The following is a 21,399-nucleotide window of genomic DNA, read 5'->3' as shown; positions in this document are numbered from 1 at the left end:
TGTTATTTAAAACCAAGTATTTCACAGCACTTGGGGTGGTTGTGTCGCAGTTAGCTATGTAGCCTTAGCAATTTAAACAGTCCGCCTTAACTGTTTTGGATACAATTCTAATAGCATCAACCTGTTTCAGTTCCTTTCATTCTTCACACGTAATCATCTAAACTGCAAACGCTTTGACAAATCTTTTAGCAGGCCAGTGCTACAGTATGTCAGCAGCGGCTCTCTTTGTAAATACTCCACTAGTTTTACATTTTTTATCCAACTTTTTATTCAATACACCGAACATTAGCGGCAATAGCGACATTTTTCCGTTGGTATAACTATTTAGTATCCAAAAAAACTTGCAATGCTACATGGTTTGAGTGTGAAAAAAAATTCTGAAAATATGAAAAATAGAAAAATCCATCCATTATGGAGTAACCTTTCTCTGTTTCGCGGCGTCTTCTTGCCACAATGAATGGTAATTAGACAAGGATTTTCTTTGGAGCTCTTCAAAGCCAAAAAAGGCGCTGATTTTTATCTGAGTCACTGTCAGTATTATGATAATTGTAGTGCAGCCTTGTACGATAAACCTGACGAAAAATAAACTGTTTACCTTCCACGTTGTAATTATTGCGAGGTGCAGCTGTGTACATGTAAAAACTTTTTTTATGTTAATTTGCGGAATGAGTTTAAACCAGTCTTTAGCGGAACGTTGCAATAATTAGGAAGATGGATGCAGTATGGCTCCGAGTTGAAGGCACAATGATGAATGAAGTAAAATGGAAGAATTTACGAAAACTTGTCTTGTTGTTCAGAAAAATAACCTTGGCACTGCCATTTTGATGTTTTCCCTAGATCTTTGTAATAATTTTCATGTCAAATTTGCTGTCATGTATTTCATTTCGTGTTACTGGTGTGTCACGTACACTTCGCTTTTTTCCTTGTACGACTCGATGGAAATTTGTTATAGTCGTTATTTATAGGCTTGAGTTTTGGAACAATGTGTTACAAAATTTCAATTTTTGTGAGCTTGGTGATAATTTCTTTTAATTTGTGGTTCAAAGAAATTCGCAATAGACTAAAAAGAAAAAACAATTATGTTAGCGCCTAGAGGTGAAACTCAATACAGACATAGTTTAAAGTCCATACCAAAATAGAACGGTAAAACAATTCTGCATGGAGCTATTCTTTTCTAAGAGAAATATTCAGCAAAGTGATTTTGCAATATATTTTAGAGATGGCAGGACTGCACATGAAAACATGGTTTACACGTGAATTGTTCAAGAGCTCTAAAACTGGGTGACACGAAAAAAACAAAAAAAAACTAATCGATATTATTTTAGTGTATTGTTGCTTCCATGAATCAGGGAAGGGTTTTTTCTGATTAAGCGTATGGGGGCTTTTTAAGCTTTGAAATGAAGGGGAAGTTAAAGGAAAAGAAATGAAATATGGGCTTTTAAAGTGTTTTTTCAGGCACGGATGGTCACCAGGTGGCTATTGAGGTCTATTTATAGTACAGCGCACTTGAAATGCCCATCCGGTCATTGTACTGGACTGGCATCGATTCATCACCCAGAGACCACCTCTTCACTCTTTCCCGCTCAGATCGAGTTCAATTTTTTGTTAAAGTAAAAGAAATCGGTGTGTCTCATATCATCTTTCTGAATTTAAACTCTCGCTTTCTTTATCTCCGTGTACACCTGTTTTGATGGAAGGGTGAATCGACGCGAGACTCTTTTCTATTTGAAAAAGTGTAGTTAACGACATATTATAGAGCTCGAAGTTATGAACCACAATTAATTTCTTTTCTATATTGACCACTAATTCATATCTTAAGGTGAAGTTTTTGAAATACAAAATATGCTTGTGACATTTAAAAATCGTGCCGATATTGTACGAGCAGTTGTTGCTCAAGTTTGTTGGCGAATTTTAGACGTGTTGTGTTTTTGTGTTTTATAATATTCCTTTTTTTTTTTCATTTGACAGCGAATTCAAAGATCACTCAATTTTCCTCGGCCGAGATCGTTACCAAGATTTCTCCCTCCCAGAATCAACAGAAAACAACTCATTACGTGTAAGTTGAACGAAAGAAAACCTTTCCTTTATTTTAAGGGCGTTCATAGCTAATTATGGCTTCTTTTATTCCCCCCGGATTGGTTTAAAATTTACATATTTAGCTTTTTAATTCTGTATTGACTTCCATCGTCTTCGTCAAGAAGTCTACCCTTGTGACAGGTTGTTTCGGCGGCAAATTGTAGGTAGAAAATGTTTCTGAAATTTTTCTTTGGAATTAGGAATTTTCTATTTCCGGTGGATTAGCGCGCGGATGAACTGGGCATGAAGTTTGTTATTATCAACAAAGATGGTAGATCAGGCACTGACTAGATGCCGAACAGTTAAACTTATTTTATTACAATGTAGATCTTTATAGTCGAACCAGTCCCGTGGCAGACGTTATACAACCAAGATATGCTTTTTCTTCCAATCTGTTATGCTTTTGAAGGTAGAAAGCAGCGCAGCCTAGTTCTTTTTGAAGGGCTATGAATTTCAGCTCGTCTTCGGCAGCCGGTAGCAACGATGGCATCAACAACTCTTTCCAAAGACTCTCTGTTACTCAAATCGCCCCAACGGACATCAAAAAGAATATTTGGACTCTCAAAAAGGTGTTCAAAAGTGTAAGTTTGACCAGAAATTCGTGCTTGAAACCTCAGCATGATCCCGGCAGCTTTAGCCATTTTGAGCAAGGTGTTCCTTTGTGCGAGATTTTTACTGATATCGGCCAGAAATTTCTTGATCGCTCAAAGATTGTTTTGGCGAGAGAGTGCCTGGTACACGTTGAATCTTCCGCTAAGTTTGTTCAAGAGCTGGAAGAAACAGTGGAAGAGTATATGGCCTATTTTGAGGGTGAAAAGCCAGTTCCAAGCGAGTTCCCATTCAAAGTTGAAAGATTTCACGACATTTGCCATGCAGCAAAAACACAATGTATGTACCGACTGGCGATAAGAAAACTTATCTTTTCCGATCCATGGCTTCGCAAATGTGCGCCAGACATGCTGGAGGACTTGGAAGTGGTGAATAAAGCGCTTTCGAAATTAGCAGACACGAGTATATCGCTCATTTCAATTATTTTATCCTGCGTGTTGCGCCTTGCCGAAAAATGCAAATGGTGGTTGACTCAGCAAGGTTTAAGTGCTGTTTGCCAGGGAATTGAAGATTTCAATCGCCTTTTTGAGTACACTAGAAATTTTCAGAGCGACGAAAGAAAACTTTTAAGTGTGAACGAGGCAAGAAATTTTGTGCAATCGAAGGGTCGCGAAAGAGCATTTTCAACTACAGCTGTTGGTGATGTTTGTTTATTGTCATTGAACAAACTTTTGAATGGCGTTGCTTGTGAACGTTCAAGAATTTTGGCCGGTCACGTTTACGAATTTGTAAGCGGACATCAGGAGGTTACTCGGACGTTAAAGTATGACTTTGCCACAAACTTCGAATGGAAAGACTTTGGGGTGGTATGCACCGGAGGGAATGTCAGGCTCGAGGGAACTACACTGAAGAACGGAGTGTTGTCAGTTTTAAGCCGCAACCAAATCCCACTTCTAAAACTCGAGCCAGGCTCTCCGATGCTTTCATTTGATTCAGAGGAGCAGAAATTTTTCAGTAATTTGATATCACAACTTGCTACCTCAACAACACTTATCTTAGGCCACCATGTTGGTGGTGAGAGGAAAAATGTGATTCAGTTGCCACCATTAGAGCTGCTGACCTTAAGTTCAAGGAGTGAAGATGCTGAACTACAGGGGAAATCAACAGCTGAGGAGGCTGGAGGGTCAACAAGTTCATCATTGCACCACCAGGAGGGTCATGGCATTCTGAAGCACAGCTCAAGTCCAGGATCACCCAGACTTAACAAGCGCGTTCAGTGGAACGCACCACTAGACTCTGAAACAACAAAGCAGTTACATTCTAATTATAACACAATGCTTTGGGCCAGTTTTGGAGAGCAGTTGGTGGCCCTCATGGGAGAAAATCGAGAATCTTTAGCCAACTTGATGCAAAATGTGGTCTTGGGTCCATTGTTTTTGTGGTCTGATTTTCTTTTGATGGTTGTTGTTCGCATGATGGAGTCACTACGTCTGTCAGGTGAGTTTGAAAGAGAACAATTGGACAACTGAGAAGTAAAAGGTTTGAGTGATAATGAAATTGACAAAGTAGCTGAAAAAAAACAAAAACAAAAACAAAATTCTTCCTTTACAAGTAGGTTTTCCAGAATACAAAAATACAAACTGTTTAGTTATCTCAAATAAAGAAATGATTAATTTTTGTCTGAAATTTATTCAATTAGACACAAATGTGTGATAAATCTAAGAAATGGTAAAATGTCTCATAAACCATTACAGTATTCCAAACCTTTTACTTTCATTTTTCTGTGTAAGTAATAAGCCAAAGCTTAGAACGCTGTGCATCTACAGACTCATTAGTCTCTTCTTTCACAATTTTTTGCAGGATTGCTTGAATAAGTCGACTTCATCTTAACTTGAAAGATGATTTTGGTTTATGGTAGATGAATTTCTCATTTAAGAGAACCCCTAAGATATTCTGTTTTCCTTCTAGAGGAAAAGATCAATTTTGTTTTGGTTACTTCCTTCTATCTAAGTATAAAACCATTCAAAACTTCATGTAATCATAATTAATAAAGCACTGTGTTAAAAATCCACATCTATGCCAATGTAAATCCAATCATGTATGTTTTGTTGAGTGATATCTATCACATCAGCTATCACCACATTTGTAAAATTTACATTTGTGGTCAAAACCCTAATTGATCAGTGAGGAGATTTTGTTCCCTGATTTTCTTGTAGTTAAGATTTGTCCGCAATTTATGAATTATTATTATTTTTTTGTCTACAAAATACACCATGAATAATTCAATTTTCTATTGGGATTATTTAAATTTCTAATTTTGAATGTAAATTAATTGATTTGAGATAAATAACAATTTTAATCTAGAGTAACATGAACATTTTTTATTCATCATCTTTGTGTGAGAAGATGTTATTTGATACACAAGCTGTAATGACAGAAATTTATTTGATCTGAGGAAATTCTGCTTTGTGTGAAGTGGGAATAAAGTATTACTTTTTATAGCCCTGAGGATAGGTCTTTATTTATATTGAGCAATGATCTATTAATTTATATTGCAATATCATTGCAAAAATTTGCTGATTCACCTTTAATAATGAATGCCTTATTTACAAAGTTGCATGATCAATTGAAAGTCATTTCTGAAAATTATGGTCTACAAGTACCTTTTCTGCAAACTAGGCTTGAAGTTTAATGTGATCACATTAAATTAATTCTTTAATGTAACTAGATTTTAATTTTATTTTCCCTTGATTTTGATGTGGTAGATTTGTTTTCTTTTACTTTTTTGTCAATGTGTGTTATTTATACAGCCTCTCTTGGTTCCATCAGTGGAGCTAAAAATTTTAATTCAATTTATTGTCAGATCGTAATTCCAAGAGCTGTTGTTAAACAGCTGGTTATACAGTGCAACTAAGCAAAATCTTCTTCTTATGAATGAAATTATTCTTTTGGATAGGTCCTGGTCAAACCATGACTGCTGCCTGTCTAAATGTATCTGCAGAGGGAAAGTTAAGACATTTCCTATAAGCAGTCCTGAGCAACAAAATCTTTTCTGTCTTTTTCACAAATGATTCTTTAAATTGTATTTATAAATGATTTAACATGCTGTACACAGGTTGTTTCACTTATCTTAAAGTGCACTAGACATGGATTTAGAAAGCCAAATATAGATTTTAAAGATATATGGTTGTTGTTTTTTGTTTTGTTCTCAGGTTGTTTGCCACCAGCGGGTAGTAGTTCTCTTCAAGCTGTAAGCTGTTATCTTCATTGTCTGGCCTCTGCATCAAGCTGGGATTCAGGTCATATTAATTAATCCAGATCTGCTAATCTTCTCTGTGTGTGTACACATTGTCCTAAAAGTTTCCCCATAAAATTAGTGATACTCTATTTACACTTTGGAAAGGCCACATTTTTTATTGAATAAATGGGTAAATACTGTATTAGTTTTTCTATGTTATATGCCTCTTTGTAGCCTACATGATTAAATTAGTGATAGCCCTGACGCTCCTCAAATCTATTTTGACTTATTCATTACCAAGTTTTATTCCATCCAAAAATAATTGCAACGTGCACAACTTTATACAACTTTCTTTCCTTACCTCCACCTCCCGGTTAGCTCAATGGATAGAGCGCTGGACTGTAGTGTGGGAGGTCGAGGGTTCGAGCCCCGGCCGGACCAACACTCAGGGTCTTAAAATAATTGAGAAGAATTTGCTACCTTTCTATAACATCAAGAAATGGTTAGATATTCTAGTCTTCTCGGATAGGGATGAATAAATGGAGGTCCCGTCTCCTGCAGGGTTAGGGCAGGAGACGTTAATTTCCCACACACGAGATTACTGTGTGATGGATGTCCTCCCCTGGGGTGGGATGGGTGGGTTAGGACAGCAGGTCCACATACAGCTGCCAAATTAATCAACCTGCTTAAACAAATAAATGAACTTCAAGTTCAACTTCAACCTTGAATTTTGCTGTGACCAGTTCTGAAGATATTTCATTCCTTTTTCATTAGCTTTTTGTAAAGTTCTTGGTACCTCTTTATCTGACAAGTGCCGCATGGACAGTGAACCTACAGACAGCGTCCCAAGCACCCAGACAGTACAGTCAATAGTTAGTCTCTTGGATCCACTTGAAAGCATTTTTGAAATGGCAGGTTATTGGAAACGATCATCCAGCCACCTGGAACCTCATGCTAATAGAACTGCGAGAGCTCTAACACTGTCAGTTTTTCCCAGTCTGTGTCGTTTTCATTCATTGGTGTCCTTTGGTTTTCACTGGTTTGATACCAAAATACATCATTTTTTGTCCTTATGGTCCCTTGAGCAGTTTCTGCTTCTGACACAGTGGGACTTACCACTTTTTCTGCAGTCGTTGAAGAAGACATTTTTCCTTGTACAGTCATTAAATACTGCTCACAGTGATAGCACTAGTTGGAACTCCCTTTCTGTGCAGTACAGTCTCTTAGAGGAACAGAGAAGCAACTTGGAGGTTAGTTTATGTCATTTTCTTCAACACGAAGTCCTTTTCAACATGAAGTGTCATAAATGTTGTCCATTTTCAATGCTTTCTTCATTTGAAAGATTTGAAAATAAATTATACAATTATTTTGGTTTAAAACTTCTTATATCCCTTGATGTTGAATACATTCTAACAATGAGAGAACTAAGCAATTGGTTATAGTACTCACATGTGATTGTCATGAGTCACCATCTTAGAGTGTCTTGCTAAGTCTGCCTGTAGGTGTTTTTGTGACAAGTCAATTCACTTGAGAATGTTTGCAGTTGTGAGGTGCAAGTTTTTTTTATACTCCTCACCAAGTACTGGTAGTTGCATGTATTTTGATTGTGATGTGCTTTTAGCTGAACCTATGATTTTGCTGTTTATTAGGGTTTATTGAAGAAGTCATGGGTTCTTTTCTCAAGAGATTTGACGAAGATGTCAACAGAATTCTTTCAGGAGGCCATGCCAGTTGGTAAGAGCTGGAAGAAGAGTCGCCATTCAGGTAAGTTGAATTATTAACAAGTTTATAACATATCACCAGGTTGAATTGCTTCCTTCCTTTGAAAACTAAGATCACCTTCCATTGGGATTAATTGTTAAAACCACAACCAAATTTGGCTGAAGGCGTCAGAATCCCCCAAAAGAATGCTTTCTAATGTTATTCATTTGAAACACTGTAAATCATGGGAAAAGTTGTGATCAGACTTCTAAACATTCATAAGTTGAAGGAAAACAACATGGTGGCCCATTGTAGTCTTTTCATGTGATTCCTTCCACTTTTTGCCGACTTGCATGCTTATGAATCCTTCTACTTTGTGTGAAGTGAAGTGAAGTGAACACTTTATTCAAACACGATGGAGTATTCAGCAAAGCTGGTGGGGTTGTGTATTTACAAATAAAAATAAGTATTAAAATTTAATTATGAACCTAGAATTATGTTTAGATAATATGTTTAGATAAGACTGTGAATTTAAAATCCTAAAAATAAATATAATTATCGTCTTTATACTTGATTAAAGAAGCAATTGAATTGAAATTTATTTTTCTAGTGTCAAATTTTGAAAGTAGACGCTTAAATTGGTTTAAGTTATTTGCTGCTGATTCTTTGCTGGAAAGGCTATTCCTAGTTATTGCTCCCCTACATTTGATGGAGCTCCTCATAAAATTTGTCTCTGGGCTTGGGAGAACAATTTTTTCGTTCCTTCTACTTTCACGGCTTGAGTTCCTCTGGACAAATAGGTCCTTAAGTTCTGTGCATGGTTCGTACAATCTTGAAAAAGTCTTGAATTTTAACGGTCATCTTGAAAAGTCCTTGAATTTGGTCAAGTCCTTGAAAAGTAATCGATTTCTTTAGTAGGTCATGAAAAGTCCTTGAAATTTAGCAATTTCTGTGCACCTTATCGCTTTTCTGATAAATTAAATGATTTTGCTATGGAAAATTTGTCCACTAGTAACTACCAAAAAGCGAAAATGGTCGGTATAAATGTGATTGGTACATGAAGCAAAGTTGGATGTGTGCCTCAATTTTATGCGCAAGGCCTCCGATGTGGGGTAGTCTGCCATGTGCTTTTGTTTTAAGGGGCAACGTAAACATGTAGTGGTTTGGCTATGTTTTGGTTGATGAATTTTTCATTTCCCTTTGATGAGTAGCACGGTCACGCCACCATTACAGGGTCCGAAAATTATATTTACCCATATCTTCGCGAAAAATGTATGAACGCCCCTCAAACTTTACAGATAAACTGAGTAATAGTTCTTGTTTGATATGAAATCAATAACAAAATTCAAGCGATAAGTTTAGAACACGAATTAAAGTCAATTGTTTACAAAAAGCACGACATTTTGAGTGTAACGCGTAACATGAATTTGCATACCAAGAGTAAAAACGTAATTTTTGTCCCTCAAAACGAATAAAAGCTTAAAATTTTATCATGCCTTATTATTGTAGATAATACAAATAGACTTTTCACAAAATTTCATTGCTCTGTGTTTTTTATTGAGGCAGTAATAAGTACAAACTACAATATAAGTTCTTGTGTGTTGTCCTGTAACGCTGGATTATAAACAGACTTCACAGTTTACAGAATTCAGGCTTTTGGCGACCAGATTAACCTAAAAACAATAATAATTACATCAGAGAAAAGTTCATTCATTTTGCTTTAAGGCTCTGTGCAAGATAATAGCAAATCATGAAATGCTGGAAAAAATATTGCGATTTTGCATATCGGAAACAAATTTGTAACGAGTTTTGATTGCATAAATTCAACCATTACTTACCTATTTCGAAGCCGATAAATCAGCGTAGAGTAGTCCATCACCATATAGAGAACGACCAAATCAAAGTTCATTCTATCAGACTTCTAGATTCGTAAGAATTTACGAGCTTATATGAATTTTCGCCGAAGAAATGGTACAAAGAATGAATCGAAACATATTTTCTGCCTAATGTGTTGTTTATAGACGCTTTGCGATCATATTACATATTCAATTCGGACCAGAAACACTACAAGCCGCTCTCAAAATCGACCCCAATCATGGTCACAACGTACAAGAAACGACAAAGGCCAGCCTGTGCAGCCTTGCCTGATATGTTTGGGGGGGATACGGATATTTTCAGGGTTTAAACAATAAAAGCACGTGGTATATTTAGCCGCGTGTCGACTAGCGTTACACTCGATTTCTCAATCACAATAATAGCAGCGTGCTTCAAAAATTAATCAAGCGATTCCGACAAATTATGGAAACAAAACCCCAATCAAGTGCTGAAAAGATGAAAAGATGGAGAGAACAAAAGGCTGAGAGAAAGAAAGCTACTGATAAAAGATACTACGAGAAAAAACGCCAACAGAAAATAGCCAAGGTGCGTGACAGCCGAGGTCAGAAAACTCACCGGCCGAGTACTAGGGCACAAAACCTGAAAGCTGTTACGAAGAAACGAAAAAGGGAAGAAACATCAGCAGAAGAAGAAAGAAGACAAAAAAATCAGAGAGCAAACTCGAAAAAGAGTACAAAATTTACGTGAAAAACGGCGAGCTGAATTGAGAGAAGCACATGAAGAGCATGCTACAAATGCCGCGGAGTATACGTGTTTAACCCCGCCTTCTAGTTCGGCTTTCCAAAACAGGATGGCAAAAGCCCGCGCCCTAAAGAAAACAACTCAAGTTCTGCCAAAAACACCACAGAAGAAAGCAGAACTTGTAGAAACAATATCCTCAAGTCCGCGCACTAAAAAGATTTTAGAAAAAAAAGGATTCATCAAAACACCAGAAGAAGCCAAGGAGACGACGGCATTACGCGCCCTTGCAGCAGATATCACCGAAGGTGTTCAGCAACTAAAGAAGAGTGGCTCAAAAGACAACAGAGCCGCTTATAGTGCCTTTAAAAGTCTTGCATTTGGAGAAAATGTATCCAAATGTCGAGCAAAAAAATCGCTCTCAAAGCTTGTGAACGTTGGCCAAAAAAGTGTGCGCAATGCTGTGAAGGAAAGGGCAAAAATATTGGCTGGGGAGAGAAAGAGTTGGCTATATACAAAAAGACGAGTCCGGCGTGATGCCCTTTCGGAAGAAGATGGGAAGATAATTTTTAGCTACTGGACGTACACAGCTAGTCGACCAACTGGAGACAAGAAAGATCTTGCTAAGCAACGTATTGGGAAGCAGGAATATGTCCATCACGCCAAACATGTTTTGGAAAAAACACAGACTGAGGCATTTCTTGAGTTCCAGGAGTTGCATCCAGAAGTCAAAGTAAAGCAGAGGAAATTTGAAAGTCTTAAGCCATTTTTTGTAAGACAAGCAAAGGAGAGGGATAGAAGATCATGCCTTTGCAGAAAGCATGTAGAAACACAAATTGCCATGGTATATGCGGCCACTGTGCGCCATATTTGTGGAGACCTTCCTGTGAAGCGGAGAGCCCGGAAACCTGTATATAAGCTTCCTTTATTGGAAAATGAAGAAATAATTGCTTCACTTGAAGCAAAAATAACCTTAATTCAACTGTTTTCTAGTACACAATTAAGTTTATCATGATTTCACAACAAAATATTGAATTGTAATGATTTTGACACGCCCGCAATGCATTATGGGTAAGCCAGAAAATCGCAATAAATACTTAATTAATGTAAATAATATCAATTTTTGAAATAATATGTGCAATGTACATAGATACACACTATTTCATTGAGTAATAGATGAGATATAAAGACAATGATATTTTTTGGCTGTGTTACACTAAATGGACAGGTGATTGTGCTACTCATCTTTGTTTTCGATTTAATTGAGCAATGGGAAAATGTCTATTCAATCTTAAATGGTTTAGATTTATGATTAAAACTTAGCCCTTGAAAACCATTTTTTGTCCTTGAAAAGTCCTTGAATTTTGCTTTTCTGAAGTTGTGCGAACCATGTCTGTGGTGTTGTATCCTTTTATGTATTTGAAGGTGAATTATGCTAATCATACCTTATACATTCTTTCAAAACTGACCCATCGTGTTTGCATTAAAACATCTGTAGTGCTAGTGTCACATGATAATCCAAACACAATACGTCCGGCTCTGGCATGTAGTTTTTCCAGATTGCTGAAGTGTGTCTTGTTGCATGATCCCCAAACAACTAGGCCATACATAACTGATGGCGATATAACTTTTTTATAAAAATCCTTCAATTGCTTTCAGGGGAGGAATTGCATTCGTCGAAGTAGATTCAGTTTAGACACAAAACTTTGCGACATTTGTAACGTGATCTGACCAGGTCATGTTATTGTAGACATACACTCCTAGAAGCCGTTCTGATGTTGTCCAATTAATAGTGTTATTTCCGAGATGCAAAGCCTGGACGGGTCTTATGAAGGGTTTCTGTTGCATGATCATTGCCTTGCACTTTTCCGGGTGGGGTACCAATATATTGTTGTCGCACCATTTCTTCAAGTAATGTGTAATGGGAAGAGCTCCAGCAACTCACCATTTTTTTCTTTGTGAGCACCACAGTACATCCAGCAACTGAATCTAGTACTTGACAGCAACAAGCCAACAAAAATTAGAAGTAGTTGCTACCCATACTTATTCAATCATCATGGTCCGGTTTGATGCCAGGTGAAACAGTGAATCAACCATATCAACTACGGACAGTTTTTATTCCCAGCATTACACAGAAAAACCCAACCAATAGACTATTATCTAATTTTGATAATTTCCTTCTTTCTTTGGAAACTTATTTTGTAATATTTATGCCTAGGGATTCCTCATCAGCGAAGCCCATATGTAGAGCATGCAATATTTCAGATTTTGGAACCAGTGGTGGAGAGCTCCTTGGGTTTGTCTTTTGAAAGTCAACTGAATGTTCTGACCCTTGTTGTCAACACCATGATGGAATCATGGGGTGATTTCATTCTCAAGGAGGAAATTATTTTTAGGTAAGAATTTGTAGTGTGGCCTTTTCACTGCCTTTTCAAGAATAATGTCTTGAAATGCAGACTCCACTGGGCTTGGTGTTAAAAGTAAAAAAACAGCTGTAAAACAAACAGACAGTTTCAATTATAAATGATCATTGTTAAATTTACCTCTTGTTTATCCTAGGCAGGAATTATTGAGTTGATACTCTGATCCCTTACTTGTAAATTAAATTACTCTTTAAACTGACTTAAGTTTATAACTTTCTTTTGATTCATAATTAAGTTAGATCATTGTACAATCAGTATGATATTCTTGTTGCCAATTTATTGTGGTATTAATTACAGAGGATGTCAGCAAGTGAACAATTTTTTTCCTTCTCAAATTAATTCCCCAGCTTTTATGGTGCTCAGCAGCTTGGCTTAGATTTTGGTTACGTCAAAGTATGGATCGCATCTGACTCAAGTAACCTCTCATCTGAAATTCAATCACGCCTCTTAAATTTAGATGTGTTTCAGCATCTTGATGGTGCTGTCCGTCTACTGATGTTACAGCCAAGGAAGAAGAAATCAACTGTCGCAGATATTGATGGTGAACTGGAATCTAATGTTAGTACCATGAGCAGCAGTTCAGTTCTGTCGTCATTATCAGGGGTGGATATTGATGGATATGATGTTGATGTCCTCAATGACAAGACAATTCCTAACAGGCAGAAGTGGCTGGATCTACGTCTGCGAGGGGGGAAATCTAAGAAAGGATTGTTGCCATTTTGCTTGAAGGTGCAAGAGATGAAATGAACATGTACAGTTATTTATTGTAACCAAATTGCAGCCCTATTCAACTATTAAAACAAAATGGAAGGATAATGATGACAGGCATTTATCCATTGTTCAAGCCAATGTTTTTAAACTGAATAATATGTGCAAAATTATCACTATTGATTTTTGTTAAATATGTTCACCTTTTCATTTCTGTAAAATTTTTTAATAATTGGATGAGTTGGCAGATTAATTTATGCAGCCTTAGAAATCCGGCCTTTGTGAAGGGACATGTACATATTAACAAATTGTTCACTTTTCAAGAGATTATGAAAAAGTTTAGTCTTAACTTATTTTTAAAGTGAACTGGTTAACTTGATTATACTTCCACAGTAAGATATTATAGAACCACAACTTAATGTATTTGTTGTATATTGTTTCTTATGAGTTATTTGGGAAACATGTGGAAAAAAAGGCCACCAATTCAGGAAACTACAAATGATTTCATGTTTATGAATAACATGAACATGAAAGATATTGAATATTTAAGTACTGGAAGAAAATTTGAGGAGAAGCTTGAAAAAAGTGTAATTGTGTTACTTTGTCAACAAGGAAGAATTCTTTAAGCTTAGAAATTATGCTCCGTATAAGTTGCAACTATTTAAAGCTGATATAGTTTTTTAATTTATGTAAGGTTTAATTACCGTCTATGCTAAAGTTGGATATGTTTTCACAAGTTTGAATTTTTTTTTTTTTTTGAAACATCAAGATCTTGCAGAAAGTAGGGGACAGGTCACATTGCAAATTACAGCAAGGGTTAGCTGTTTTACTTTGTAGACCTGTGTAATGTCTATGTGGAAGCAAGTCATGGAATCAAGAGCAATTGGTTTAATGTGATAATTAGTAAACACTGTAATGATATATTATTGTATTGAAGTTGTCAGGATTCAAATTATTACAATTAAATTATTCAAAGTACATTAAAAAAAATTAAGTTATAGAGAAATGTACTACAGCTGTTTCTTACCCTGGATTCTGTAACAACTGCCGAACTAGAGGGAGTGAGGTGTGTAGTAGCAGTTGATACTGTAAGAGTGTGATTTCTATATTTCTGCGTGCAAGTTGAAATGCATTGACCTGGGCCGGGTTGTTCAAAGGTGGGTTAAGATAACCCAGGGTTAGTGTTAGATCTAAGGGTTAGATCTAAAAGTTTTAAAAGTCAATTCAGTTTAGTTTCATTTGTCTAAAGTTTGATGATTGAATGCTCTAAAAAGAATTGGGAAAATTATCCCAAAACTGCTTTTGAACAGAGAAATATAGAAACCTGGATTAAAATTTAACCCTGGGTTTGCGCTAATCGGCCTTTGAACGACTGACTCCTGGACTACAGATTGCAACACTTGAACTATGCAGTTCTATTTTAAATATCCCCTGGAAATTGACAATGGAATGTAACTTAAATTATCTCACAAAGGGACATGGATGCTGTTGTAGTTTTGAAAACATTTAATTTGGCCTTCCATTCTATGAGAAAGCTCAAGGCTGATCATTTATAGAAGTAAAGTAGTAATGGTCAACATCTACTTTCCTCATAGGGTAGGTTATTTTGTTGTCTTCCCCAACCTGCCCCTCATCTTTAATTTAGACCAATCTCATTTTACCTCACCACTAGCTTCTTACTGATAATTCTTGGCATCACATCAACTTCATAAGAGGAATCTCCAATTTCTAGTTGGCTTTGACTTCACAAAAGGCTTTTAACACATTCTTGTGTTAATTCACACCAATACTAGATCAACCTGTCTTCCAAAAAGAGCCTAAATGAGTGAATTGGTCTAGTTGGAATAGCAAAACACTTGTCAGAAGGAAAGTTTTCCAAGCTCTGTAACTACAGTTAACTAGCTCTGTTTCTTTTGAGTCTTGCCAATTTAATTTGCATTTTTATGCTAGCACTGTAACAACAATTTATGAAGTGTAAAATGCTAGAGCACCTATCAGTTTCTGTGTAGTAAAATGATTATAGGAGAAAGCACAACAGATCACACTTAATATCAAATACATTACGATTCAACCAAGTGAGAAATACACCACATTCATAAAGATGTTCATTACATTTATTCTGAATTAAAAACACTACATTTTAAATAATGATTTTCTGTTTAATAATGAACGTATGCAGAGCCAACAACCAATATACAACACACCAGACGAACAAGAGAAAGGTCTGAATGATTTTGCTTTTACAGAACAATGGCATGGACTTCTGATCAGATTAAGGGTTCTTAATGTATTTTGTTTGTTTTTAAAACAGGAAGTCCTGCAAAAATCAAAGAAGAATTGCTTCTACAATGTACCTCACTAAGATTAACATTCCAACCTTCCTCTGGTTCATCAAAACAATCTAATGCACTTGTTAAGCGCATGGGTCTACCTCCACGATACCAAGAATTTGCTACATGATAATGAATAACAGTTGTACCAAGGGCTCTCACAAAACAGTCAAATCCTTTCTTTACAATAATATTAAGTACAGATAAATCTTTAAAAGTTACTGGTAATTACTCTGTCAGTTACACAGTAACCAGATGCATAAAGTATCTTACAAATGGTAAAAATCTATTCACTATTTATTAGCCTACAGATTCAGCAAACTATTTTGATTACCTATGACCTAAAAAGTTACCTCTACCACTATAATTTGAAAAAAGTAAAATCAACTATGTGTAATAATATGGAAACCTGGCTTTTCTATCTTCATACAATAATTGAATGGCGTGTATTTTCATCATTTATAAACTTTGTGTGTCTATAAACTACTTTGAATATGAATGTTAACATAATCCTTGTTAAATAACCTATCATCACATTTAGAACTCTACCATTCCGCACAACTACTGTCTTACTATTCAATATCAACCCTTCAGAAAATATCAATTAATAGCAACTCTGCCCAACAGGTACAGTAAGTATATTGCCCCTCTGTAAAGAGAAGGGGTTCCATGGTGTTTATCATAAACTGTATGTCTGATCACAATAAGTATACCTGTGCAAAACCTTGTCACCACCTAAAATTTACATTCTGAACTAGATTGTTAAACTGCTCATTGTTTCTCCTGACTTTTTCAAAATCCCATAGTTTTTCCCACAAAATTTCACAACCTCAGCAATGATAACAAACAAACAATGCAAAAACATGAAAAGTAGAGTAATTAAAGTTGTCAAAAGATGAATGTACATTGTTAACACAGTCACCTCAAAATACAAACTACTGCACTTAAATACGACAAATGGCTCTTGAAGTCTAAGGTAACTACATACCATTACAGTTTATCTTCGCTTCTGAAAGATTAATGTGTACTCTTTCATAAATATGCTGCAACATCTTCCATACAAAAGGAAATAAAAAGTTCATTGCACTAACACTGAAGCAGTTTTATGTAATCAACTTTGTCTCAAGAATAACTTTGTATGAATAGAATGTAATAATAAAGATGTAAAAACAATTCACTGAGAAGTGAGTGTCCACACACTTGTGTAATTATAAAGGAGACTATATTTACTTCATGGGAAAGTGTCACAAAGTATACATGCAGGGTAAATTTACTAATCATTTAAGCTCAAAACTAAAATAAAAAGTTTCCCGGTATCGTAATGAAAGAATAAAATAAACTTGGAAACAGCAGGATTCCCATGAAACAGATTTACTCTCAGAACAGGAGTCAATAAGAATATAACCTGCATACATTTTGCAACAGAAGATTTTCAACTCACTGTGTAGATCTACTCATTGTTCAACTCTGCCAAGAACAGTTGTAGAATTTAATATTTACGATTTGACCCGGATCTCTTGCATGCACACCTTATGGCACTTGTCTTTTAATTTTGAGAACCAAATCAACCAACAAACTCTCTAGTAAAACAAGACCTTTTTCCTATGTTTTGCCCAATGCTTCACACTAACTTCACCTACAACTGAAGAAATTTACTCTTCAGAAAACAAAAGCCCTTCTTTGTTGCAAAGAAATGTTGGCAGCAAGCAACCAAAAATTAAATGCTGGAAAAAAAGATGTCACCCAAAAGCATACAAAACATACATAATGCAAGTTTCCTTAATTTTTTGTTCTTTTCTAGAACTTAACTGAAAATTATTAACAACTGAAGGTAAAACAACTATTCATCAACCGACATGTCTTTGTCTGAGTTTTGATCAGAAATAATTGACAAGCAGTTTTGTAATCACAAATCTCTTGAAATGTACACAGTCCTGTCAAATCAAACAATAAAACCTTTTCAAATCCTCAAAGAAACAAATGGCTTAGAAACCATTCGAGCGTACGGCTTTCGAATGTTTTTTTATTTCCCTAAGAATCGCACTTGGTAGTAATCATTTTAAACAGGTAATTTCGTAATATCGTTTAACCTCTGATATACCCGTTTCAATAAAATAAATAGCAACTGCAGTCCTCACCGTTCGCAATAAATAAAGCGCCATTTACTGTTTGAATACGAACGAATGATCGTTCACACGAATCAAATGATTGATCGTTCGAATAAGTCAGGATTCGAACATGCTGGAACTGTCTACAGACACACCTTGCTTTCGGAAGGCGTGTGAAATCGCAGGCATAATTAGAATAGTCCGCGGTAAAACTACAGCTTAGCGCTAGGCTGAACGTGCTATAAAACGAAACAAACATGTCACAATTGTTAATCTCCCATTCAATTAAAAATCTTTTGAAGTGCAGTTTACTGCCGAACAATAGAAAATACCGCGAGAAAATCCTTCCTCGTAGAAAAGATCGTACAAAAGAGAGAGGCGATGACGTGTGAAGCACATTGGGCAAAAACATAATAAACTCATTCTGTACGAACAATCATTTGTGGCCTCCGAATTGTCAACCCTTGATGCAATTGAACAACAACTAGGTACACAATACAAAGGCCCGTCACACGTGCACAGAATATACAATGGCAGGACAGAGAGAACCCACAGCCAAAGAGAAAAACGACTGTTCCACAGAGCGAGGAAGTCGTAAGAAAAGTACCATGTTACAAATTACTAACAGTAAATAAATAAACAAAATTTTTAGCGATAGTACTTGCACGCTACGGCCTACCGAGATTTGTGAAGCAATGAGTAATTTAAGATTAAATCCGGCATCCCTCAGCTGTTTTCACTTCAATACTCTGTGGATGCTCCGCATTTGACGCTTCAACTTGGTTTTCAGTGCCATTTCTCGACACAGAAACAGTCAGAACGGAATTATTATCCACCGCATGTTGGCTTTCCGAGGTTTTCGGTTGGACAGGATCCGAATTGGGCGTCATAAGTCCTGCAGCCGCAATAGAGGCGAAATGATTGCTCATGGGCCCAGCCATTGAAGCGGGAATGCTTATGGTAGCGATAGGTGCGTTTTCCGTAGGTTTTTCCGCAGCCATGTTTGTATTGTCGGTAGAGTTAACCAGGTTATTGACACCGCTCGAAACAATAATCGGCGCTCCAGCGTACTGTGTTAACGGGATAGCATAACTCGGAGTCGCAAAAGTTGTTGCTACGGTAGATCTGACCGCCTGCACGGTTACAGAAGCTGCAGGTTGGATTGACGTTGGATTCGTTACTGCAGTTGTAACGAACGTTGGTCGTAGAATCATACTTCCTCCCGGAATAGGAGTTGTAGGTACGTACCCCACACTACCGATCGGCGCGTACGTTACCGTGCCTCCATTGTTCACTGCTTGCACTGGGACTGTCTGAATTCCTTGTGGAAAAACCTGAGCCACCTGAGAATTCTGAGTCAAGGCTGTAGAGGGAAAGGTGCCGTTTTGAGCTGCGATGGTCGCCGTCCCGTTCATTGCGATTGGAGTTTGAGCCTGTCCAGCAGGCCACCCGGGTGTCACAGTAACTCGCGTTTGAACATACGGACGTTTCATCGGTTTCTGCTTCCTTCTCGGTCGATATTTATAGTCTGGAAATTCCTCTTTGTGTCTTTTGTCTAGCCTAGCCGCCTCATCCACGTACGGTTGCTTTTCAGCCGGGGGAAGCATTCGCCAGAGTTTTCCAAGCATTTTGCTTAGTTCAGCGTTATGAACGTGTGGGTACTGTTCGGCGAGTTTTCTTCTCGCTGACTGCGCCCAAACCATGAACGAATTCATCGGCCGTTTGACGTGACTTTCCTTTTTGGGAAGTTGGACTTCAGAGTAAGGGCCAGGCATAATCTGTGTCTTCATTGGAAAAGTGGCAAGCTTTAAAGTCGCAGCATCGATTTGAGGACATTCTGCCACTACTACATTATTACTGTTGTCCGAAGACGTGTTTTCTGTTACGGTTGTTGTTGCGCTCAGCGAATTGGCATCGTTATATGAAGGCGCCGTCGTCGTTATTTTCCAATTAAAGTTCTGATCGCTCGTCTTGATCTGATCCACTTTCTCTATTTTCACTTCACCGAGTTCAGGTCCGTTTGGGATCGCGTTATTCACTCCACTCGCAACCGTAGCCATTGTTGGAGTTTGATCACAACTAGCAATATCACTGGAACACAAATGACATTTCTTGTAGTCACGTGATACAATAGGAAACACGTCATGAGGCGCAAAACGCGCGAGTTCTACAAATTGGCGAGCTCGAATTTCAGACGCAAATCTTCAACTCCGAGCCTTCTTGGTGGTCTCGCAGCGAAGTTTCAACACTGAAATAGAAACAAATGATGGAAATCCAAGCCGTCTTTGAACAATGCCGAATGGAACAATATCTGTTTTCCTTGTGGCTATTCAGCGTGTGGGGCGCTTTGTTCCGTTGAGAGCCAATAGAATTCCAGGAATTGAAAGCATGCCGTATGGCGGAGAATGGCGGAAGTTGGTAACAAAGCCGCCCTCCACAGTCTATTGTTCTCACAGACAAGTGAGACGCATTTGATCCCAATTATGCAGTGCGGTTGTCAAGGAAAATAATTGAACAAAAGCCTATTGTAATTGAATATCTTCTGATTGGCGGATTCCTCACAAAGATTGTCAATGGAAAAATATTGCTTTGAGCACTGTGTAAAAACGAAATCCAGAATTACACCAAATCTTTGCCAATATCACAAATTCAGCTCGTTAGTCTATGCCTTGCTCCACAGCTTGCGACAGAAAGGCGATTTTCTTTAATGTAGATAAAAAAGAAAAATTAAAGGAAAAAATAAGAGGTCAGTTATGATAATGTGGTATGCTAATCTTCACCGTGAGACAGATGTTTTGAGCTCGATCAAACAGAGGCAGATGACAACGTTTGGTTCGCTAATGAGAAAAAATTTATCCCCCCGAATCACGAAAAAATGGTTAATGGCTTGTAAATTTTACTAATTCAGTTCAAGCGGATGTATTTTGGAATTGCAAGAACTTCTGTAAGGCTACCTAGATATAGTACAATGTGAAATTCGTTGCAAAGGCTGTTTGCTAAGATTATATATTCCATTGCCAATCTCCAAACGCTGTGGGATACGTTCCGCTTTTGTAACAAAAGGCGACACGCACATTCGCAATTCGTAGCGATTTCCGTCAGGGGAACAGCTGAAAAAGTTTCTCTCAAATTTTATCGTATTGTTTTTATTTTTGTATATCTGACTACTCTTATAATGAACTGCATAGTTGCCACCACCGCTACCAATTTCAATGTCTCTTTTGTTGTATTTTCAACTTACATATTTGGAAAAAGCTAAGTACCCAGCGCTGTAGTCAAATAAACGCAACACAACCTAAACACCTCCGTAATAAACAACGAAAAAGGCGTTCCAATATTATCTTGTTTTTGATCGCTTTAGATGCAGGGGTAATTGAATGAATGTAAGATTTGGGATAAATTATTAACTTCGATCGTAAGTACTTCACTGAATAAAACAACAAAATGAACATATAGTTTCCAAGAAAATGAATGTATTGGCGATTGCCAAAAATCAATCCTAAACATTCAGTTAATATTCAATAGTCTGCTTTGAAAATCATGAGTCGCGTGGGCAGATGCAAAGTTCCATTTGAAAAGGAACAAGATATGTTTACACAATCAATTTTTTTTACCCGGTTCATGTCTTATGCTATAAGTAAAGAAAGCCGAGAAACGGTTCGCATCCGAGGGTTTTTACGTCTTTTTCAGCA

General features: G+C 37.0%; 2 protein-coding genes across 2 annotated transcripts; one reads left to right on the top strand and one right to left on the bottom strand.

The window, feature by feature from the left end:
* The first annotated feature begins 1,885 nt into the window (after positions 1 to 1,885).
* On the top strand, positions 1,886 to 14,275 carry LOC111340339 (uncharacterized). Its single transcript, XM_022947168.2, has 6 exons — positions 1,886 to 4,122; positions 5,838 to 5,924; positions 6,638 to 7,113; positions 7,513 to 7,627; positions 12,357 to 12,534; positions 12,909 to 14,275. Exons 1-6 carry the CDS (start codon positions 2,523 to 2,525, stop codon positions 13,306 to 13,308), a joined length of 2,856 nt encoding a protein of 951 aa, XP_022802903.2. The 5' UTR covers positions 1,886 to 2,522; the 3' UTR covers positions 13,309 to 14,275.
* Positions 14,276 to 15,365: 1,090 nt separating this feature from the next.
* LOC111340341 (uncharacterized) lies at positions 15,366 to 20,445 on the bottom strand. Its single transcript, XM_022947171.2, has one exon. The coding sequence runs from the start codon at positions 19,765 to 19,767 to the stop codon at positions 18,418 to 18,420; it is 1,350 nt and encodes a 449-aa protein (XP_022802906.1). The 5' UTR covers positions 19,768 to 20,445; the 3' UTR covers positions 15,366 to 18,417.
* Between the last annotated feature and the right edge of the window lie 954 nt (positions 20,446 to 21,399).

This window comes from Stylophora pistillata, chromosome 1 (genome assembly GCF_964205215.1).
Source record: "Stylophora pistillata chromosome 1, jaStyPist1.2, whole genome shotgun sequence".
NCBI lineage: Eukaryota > Metazoa > Cnidaria > Anthozoa > Scleractinia > Pocilloporidae > Stylophora > Stylophora pistillata.
The sequence above is the reverse complement of the archived record's forward strand: the minus strand, read 5'-3'. Positions and strand labels throughout refer to the sequence as shown.